Raw genomic sequence first — 7,898 nt, forward strand, 5'->3', positions numbered from 1 at the left:
GCCCTCATTTTACATGAGTCTCAGTGAATTGTTAAAATAAGGCACAGATACATCAGGACCTGTGCTATAACAATTATTAAAATAACATTCAATTATTTTAACTGTCTATGCCTTTTTGAGTCATTACTTTTTGCATATGTCACCTTAACGTAGTCGTATGTCGGGTTTCACATTGAGCAAAGTGTTTTTACGCTGTCTCTTTGACATTCTTCCTGCAGCGGGTTTCATAGCAACGATATTGTTTCCATACCTGAAGGGGCCTTCCATAACAACCCCCTGCTGCGAACCATGTAAGGTCACACTCCCCCTCTGCTTCACTACTGAGAAACAGACGTAGCACACTAATAACCCAAATTTGTACTATGCATAATATACAGCATGCTTTCTGAGAAGCACACACACACACACACACACACACACACACACACACACATATAGAGTATTAGCAGATACGGTATACACGTGTGAGGCTTCAGTAGATGAATGTCCAGAAGATGGTGCCATTCTCGCATAGTAAATGAATTTGCTTTGAACTCTCTGCTCTCGCTGCCCTCACAGACATCTTTACGACAACCCTCTGTCCTTCGTGGGCGCTTCGGCTTTCCAGAATCTGTCTGACCTGCACTCGCTGTAAGTCCCGCTGTCAGGCACGACTCCTGACAAAAAAAGTCTGTTTTTCATCCATACCAACTCACGCTTTGATGTTAGTGATCTTATTTGTCACCGTGTGTGTTTCAGGATGTTGCGAGGGGCCAACATGATGCAGGACTTCCCCATCCTCACGTGGACTAATAACCTTGAGAGTCTGTGAGTGAACTTGGAGGCAGCGTGTGTTCCTGTTTGTGCTTTTGTGCGTCTCAGAAGTGACTGATTCCATTTAACTTTTCCAGGACCCTGTCAGGAACTAAGATATCGTCCATCCCCGCTGATCTTTGTGAGGATCTCAAGTTGCTTCGGACGCTGTGAGAGACTTTTCCTTTCCAGACACCTGCAGTAGCACTTAACATCTTCTACCAACAATAATTCCTGCTGAAGATTTAAGAACATTAGAAAATTACAGAGAAATGAAACAACCATGTAGACTGAAGGTGTGCCATTTTAGAAATGTGTACACACTAAGATACATGGAAATTGTGAGCTATAATTGACCTATGAACAGAGTTGAACATAACTAATAATTGTTGTCTAATTGTTCCTGCTTATTTCCCTCCATTAGAGACCTGTCCTACAATGAGATCAAGGAACTGCCAGCCCTTCAGGGCTGCGTCAGACTACAGGAGATGTGAGTGTAGAAGTCAGTTTAAGAATTTCAGATAAGGATGGTGAAGCTTAAAAGACAGATTCTGTTAGGGTTAAACAGTTATAATGTAATAACATAATAAATGACAAAGGTAATCATTTGCTTGTTTGTAATGTCTTAAATTCTTGTTTTCAATCTACAGAAGCTTTCAGCACAACCACATTCAACAAATCGACAGGGACACTTTCCAGGGGCTCTCTGCTCTCCGTTTGCTGTAAGTCCACTCTGTCACACAAACTGTCAAAATAACAGTTTTATTCCTGGATTGTGAGTTCATTGTGTTGTGATTTCAAACAGAGACCTGAGTAGAAATGAAATCCGAGTTATCCACAGAGATGCCTTCCTCACCCTCAACGCACTCACCAACCTGTGAGTACGACCTGTGTTTGATTTAACCACCTTTTATCACAGCGAGTACAGAACTCCGGTCGCATGTCATCGTTTGGTTTGACTGTCTGCGTGTAATGATTGTTTGCAGAGATCTGAGCATGAACTCTCTGACTGTGATTCCAACAACCGGATTGAGCGCGCTCAGTCAGTTGAAACTCTCAGGGAACCCGCAGATGAAAAATGTGCTGACTGCAAAAAACCTGCCCAAACTCAGGTGAGAGAGAACGTCTGTGGTGTGCTGTCAAGGTCTGTTATCTCAAGTGTTGAGGAGAGGAGGTAGAAAAATGTAACAGCGGGTGGTCTCGCGGCTGCTGGCGCTGGCAACGTCCCAGATTCGGTTCCGGACGGGGACTTTGTTACATGTGATCTCCTATCTCTTGCTCTCTCCTCGTTTTCTGTCAGCTCTTTACTGTCACTTTGTGATGCAGGCACGGAATGCCCCGAAAAATACAAAATATTAAAAGCACATTCTTTTTGAGATTATTTGAAAGGTGAAAAATTAATTTTAAGGACTTATTTTTGAACTAAACCTTTTTATAAATTGGTTTCAGAGACAAATTTGGTTTTTAAGGGTTTGTGTAAGGATGGTCCTCTCTGGTACTGGTGTATTTTATATTCCACACCTTTTGTTTTTAGTAGATAGTAAAGGGATAGAAAACATCTTATCTTATATAGCTGAACACATTTCTTGATTATGTCTTATTATTTCACCTCTTAAATTACCTTAAATGTCTTATAAACACACATAACTATATTATTTCTATGATCATAACCTTCTCCCTCTAAAAACACAAAGAGGGCAGGTCGTCCAAAATGGCAACTTAGAAAATGGAGCCTACGAGCTGTGCTGCACAAACTCAAACCAAGCAGTTGGTTAAAATAATTTGTTTTAATCCTGCAGAAAACAAAACGTGCACAAAATATATCTCCTTGTGTGTCTCCCCCGTCTGCCGTGATTACATGTGTGTGACAGACTGACAGAAAAACAGAAACAAACTCCACCTCTCCTTGTGCGTTTAATGAGAAAGCCAGCTGAATCTGTTTTCTCCACGATTGTAGACACACTATGGAAACATCCAAATATTAGGGCCAAATATTTGCAGACAAACACATTATTTATACTTTTCCCAGTATGGGATGAAGATTCTGGGCCATCTGTATTATTATCAACACAGAACCTCAGCAGGATGTTCGCAGCCTTTTTCAATGATTGTTTGTTTGTAGGTCCATCTCTGTCCCGTATGCCTACCAGTGCTGTGCGTTTGTTGGATGTGACTCAGTGACAAGTTCTTCTGAGGAAAATGACGTAAAGAAATCTACAGGTGGGAGTGCTGCAGTCAGAGCTTTTTCCACATAACAGTTGACATGTTAGCTAAACTTTGTGTTTGTTTTGTTTTATTTACACGAAAGCAGCAAAAAATATATCAACAGAGATTGCTCTACATGTATCTCCATTTACACGAGCAGTACGGACAGTGCAGTGCAGATGTATTTCTGTGTGCATCAGGAAACATTGTGTGTTTTATTGCACTTTAACTCAATAACTAACATTACTAGTCAGGAGAAATGTAAAGGTGAGAGGAAGTGTGTTTTGTGCGCATGTCCTTGCACATTTGTTGATTTCTGTGATTTAAAACACTCATACCTGACATGCACAGTCAGTTTTCTGACTGACTTCAGATGTAGGTATTAAAAAAAAACTTCTTTTAATTAGTCCAAATTAAACTGGTCTTTGCTACATGTGTTTTTACTGTACGGGTTAGGGTCAGAAGAACTCAGTTCATTTTCTGGGACAGTTAAAGGTCCAGTCGAAAGGATTTAGTTACATCTAGTGGTGAACTGGCTAATTGCAACCCTCTCGTCTCACCCTCTCCTTCCTAGCATGCCATGCCATTTTCTGTAAATAGAGCCCCCAAAATCTTACACACTGGACCTTTAAGTTTCTAATAATTAACTATTTTTGGTTGTTTCATAGCAGAATCAAGTTGTTAACTTTCTCCTGGATTCACTGGCTACTGGTGTTGATACTATTTCTGTTCTGACATTCATTTTTTAATTTTAGGCGGGGAAGACGTAGAAAGAATCTCCATGATTATGCATTGCTCTCCTTCACCAGGTAAGGACATTATATTGTGTTTGCTTTCGTCAATCAATGTTGAAGAGCTTTTAAAGGATCTAAAAAAGAAATTAACCTTGTTTTTGTCTTCAGGAGCCTTCAAGCCTTGTGAGCACCTGCTGGGTAACTGGATGATTCGTCTGACTGTCTGGTTCATTTGCCTGGTGTCGCTGGTCTTTAACAGCCTGGTACTTGTGGCCACCTTCTCCTCCACACACCGAGCCACAGGCCACTCCCACTCCCTCGCTCCCTCGCTCTCTCTCTCTCCGGCCAGGCTGCTCATGGGACTGCTGGCCCTTGCCAACCTTCTTACAGGCCTGTATGTAGGAGTGCTGACTGTGCTTGATGTCGCCACCTGGGGCTCCTTTGCTGAGTTCGGTGTGTGGTGGGAGATGGGACCCGGCTGTCAGATCACAGGAGCTCTGGCTGTCTTCTCATCAGAGTGGGCCGTCTTCTTGCTGTCGCTGGCGGCTGTGGAGCGCAGCATGGCTGTGCGGACAATTCTTGGGAAGGTCATGATGTCGCCTAGGAGGAATGGCGGCAGCCATCGAGGGTGCTGGAGGGGAGATCGGCGCTTCAGGCTAGCCGCAGGACTACTGGGGCTGCTGGCTGCTGCTGGAGCCTGCCTGCCTCTCCTGACGTCCAACGACCAGACCACCTCTCCTCTCTGCCTGCCCTTCGCCGGTGGTGAGAGTCCAGCTCTGAGCGTTACGGTCGTTCTGGTTCTGCTCAACGCGCTGGCTTACCTGTTCACCGCAGCTGTGTACACCCAGCTGTACTGCCACCTGGGCAGGGTGGAGCTGGCAGATCCAGAGCAGACGGGTGCGCTGCGTCATGTAGCCTGGCTCATCTTCACTAACTGCATCTTCTTCTGCCCCGTGGCAGCTTTCTCCTTCGCCCCTCTCTTGACTGGCTCTACAGCCGGCGGCCCAGAGATTGCCAAGTCAGTCACCCTCATTTTCTTCCCGCTGCCTGCGTGCCTGAACCCAGTGCTGTATGTGTTCTTCAGCCCAGCGTTCAGGGAGGACTGGCTGAGACTGCGCGGCCGCGGAGGTTTGAGCAGGGAGGTGAAGGCCGGCACCGAAAGTCACGGAGACGATGGCGGCGGAGGGTCGGAACTCACGGACAGCGGCTCCTCCACCCACCTTGGCTTTGACTGTGGGGTGTACTCGCAGCTTTGTGGAGAGACAGTTGTATGCGAGCAGTGCGAGGCAGCTCTGCATGCCAGGACCTGCTCTTCTCCCTCGTCCTCCACAGTCTGTAGACACTTGGTGAAGTCTCACAGCTGTCCCACCCTCCTGGCGGGAGCTGCAGTGTGCCAGCGCGCCGAAGGGTTTTGGGCAGACAGCGGCACGCCCTCCGCTCAGTCCGAGTACGCAGACGAGGGGGACTCGTTTGTGTCGGACAGCTCGGACCAGGTCCAGGCCTGTGGCAGAGCCTGCTTCTGTCAGAGCAGAGGCCTTCCTCTGGTACACTACTCATACAACATACCTCGAGTCAAGGACTAAAGACGCTTTAGAGCGGCAGTACGTCTGTGTGCACAGATCTCTCTGTCATGTGAATTCAGATGCTATGAGAATATGTAAACATTTTTATACCCGACAACAAAATGTGCCAACTACCCTGCTAAAATACTATTCAGTAAGCACTTATGTTTGTAATTACTGTGTAAACAGAGATGGAACCAATCATTTAAAGGGAACTTGGTGTGCTTTTTGAACTGAGAGACCATTTCCAAGTGAACTGAGCACATCATGTTACAAACTAGTCAACAAAGGATCTCGCAAAGGAAAATCTCGCCACCAGTGCCTGCCTCTTGCTTTTGATTGGATGTCATGATGTTGCGAGTCTCAATGTACGTGTCAAAGATTTTGTGATTTTTCTGTCTCACCTGTACTTATAAGCTTTTTAATTGTTATACTTTTTTTTACTTTGATTTTTCTTGTTTGTGTTTTTTTTTTTCCACATAAATGTAGCACATGTAATAATCATCCTAGACTTTTCTGTGTGAATGTAACTTTCAGGTGGTCTTCACCCGCCAGAGGGGGGGGGGGAAATGTAACGTCAGCAATAACTTCTGCCCTACTTGCCTGTGATCGTAATCTTATCAGTGTGAGGATGGTGTAAGTAAATGCCAGTCTGTAATAAACACTTAAGAATGTGATAAAAGTAGCAGATATCACTGTTTTAGCAACAACTCTGCTCGGGGGCGGTGATTGTTATTTATTGCTTGAGCAGCTGGAGTGTTTGGGTGGAGACGATTTCAGGTGTGTGAACGGTGGCCTTTTGAATGACACAATCCAATCCTAGCATTCACCAAAACAACCGAAAACACTAACAAAAACTAGCACGCACAGACCAGTTTAGGTTATTATTTTCATTAGTCTGAAGGATAGTTCCACTTATTACAAACCAGACCTTATTTTCTGAGTTTTTGCCATCATGTTGTTTGAATTGGATGATTTTTTTTTTTATTATTTCTTAGCTGCAGAGCTACAGTACATGTTCTGTTTGTTAGTGGGCCAAGAGACACATCAAACCCTACAGACAGAAACACTTAAATGAGACCTGCTTTTATCTGATTGGCTGACAGGATTGTTGACTTATTGCTCAGTTGAATTGTGTGTTTTAATAAGCAAACAGGATTTGAAATTAAAATGAAACCATTATCCTCTAACTTCTCGCTCAACATGAAAAAAATTCAACATTTTGGGAAACATACTTATCCGCTGGCTTGCTGACACTAAGATGAGAAGATCAATAGCACTTATCACATTTCTATATGCTAAATATGAACCACCGGCCAGCAGCTGGTTATCTTAGATTAGCATAAAGACTGGAAGCAGAGGGGAAACAGCTAGCCTGTTTAATCTATTCAAAAACTGAAGGATTAAACAAACGAGATACGAGGTGTTGATTAGTGAGCTTTTGATGTGCTGGTAGGTGGATTATGTTACACAGAGGAGGTCTAGCGGTTTCCAGACTTTAGCTAAGCTAACTGGCTGGTGGGTGTAGCTCTAATTAGCATATAGATATGAGAGTAGGGTCACTTTTCTCATCTGACTCTGGGCACGAAAGAATATTTCACAAAGGAAAAACACACTAAACTTTTTGGTTTTATTTCCCCCCACAAATTGTAGACGTGAACTGTTGTCATAGTAACTATAATAACTTTTTAACCGACATCAAACAGGGAAATGCAAAAAAAAAAAAATAATAGTTTAGCTGATATCTGAGGTGCGTTTCTGGCTGACTATAAAAGTGTCATTAAGCATAATTTGGCTTCTGAGCAGCAAGTTAAACACATGAATACCATCCAAGTCAAACACGTGAATGTAATCCCACTCTTCCACTTTTTCCAACATGATGCGGACGCTGCACAAGACTGGCAGCCAGCTGAGTCAACAAGAAAATGTAAAAACGGTGCCAAAAAGTATGAAATGCTCCATTATAATTGAAATGTGGGCGATTATTATTCAACCACAGATATGTAAAGACAAGTTTCTGCAGTGTGTTTTTTTCATTAAAAGGATTTTTTTTTGTTTGTTGTTGTTGCATGCTTGCATGCACGCGTACCTGTTGAGGTACACGAAGCTCTACAGTGAAGTAATTACCAAAATTTTGACTTAAATAAATGGACATGATGGTAGAAGAAGTAGGAAAATGAGGCCAGTGTTGAAAATAAGAGGAATTATCTTTAAATCTCTGTGTCTTCCCAACCCAGTTACATCATCAGAGAGTGACTCAAACACTTCACTGTGTGCTCATTTCAGTCTGTATAACCCAGTTTTATCATGCAGGTCATCAGAAGAGCATTATTATATTGTAAAATATACAAACATAGACCTCTTTTCACCCTGAGAACTGACCTGAGAGGGACTGTCTGTGTGTGTCTGTGTGTGTGTGTGTGTGTGACGAGGGATTGACTGATGTTTGGTGTGCTGGAGCATGACTATACACATTAAGGTGGATACACCCTCGGAGCATGTATCCACAAGTGTACGTCATGTGAGTGCTCAGGAATTTAGGCAATGTAGGGAAACCTTTTATTCCACCAACAAGACATTCTTGTGTCCTAATAATGCACCATTT

General features: G+C 43.4%; 1 protein-coding gene across 1 annotated transcript in view; it reads left to right on the forward strand.

Annotated features, from left to right (window-relative positions):
* The window catches only part of lgr4 (leucine-rich repeat containing G protein-coupled receptor 4), a 33,297-nt gene extending 26,277 nt beyond the window's left edge, over positions 1–7,020 (forward strand). The window contains exons 8-18 of the mRNA XM_010731214.3: positions 219–290; positions 559–630; positions 739–807; positions 891–962; positions 1,217–1,282; positions 1,443–1,514; positions 1,598–1,669; positions 1,779–1,904; positions 2,915–3,012; positions 3,753–3,806; positions 3,900–7,020. Of these exons, the coding sequence (XP_010729516.1) occupies positions 219–290; positions 559–630; positions 739–807; positions 891–962; positions 1,217–1,282; positions 1,443–1,514; positions 1,598–1,669; positions 1,779–1,904; positions 2,915–3,012; positions 3,753–3,806; positions 3,900–5,314 (2,188 nt within the window). The 3' untranslated portion in view covers positions 5,315–7,020. The remainder of the gene's footprint in view (positions 1–218; positions 291–558; positions 631–738; positions 808–890; positions 963–1,216; positions 1,283–1,442; positions 1,515–1,597; positions 1,670–1,778; positions 1,905–2,914; positions 3,013–3,752; positions 3,807–3,899) is intronic.
* Positions 7,021–7,898: the final 878 nt, after the last annotated feature.

This window comes from Larimichthys crocea, chromosome VIII (genome assembly GCF_000972845.2).
Source record: "Larimichthys crocea isolate SSNF chromosome VIII, L_crocea_2.0, whole genome shotgun sequence".
NCBI lineage: Eukaryota > Metazoa > Chordata > Actinopteri > Sciaenidae > Larimichthys > Larimichthys crocea.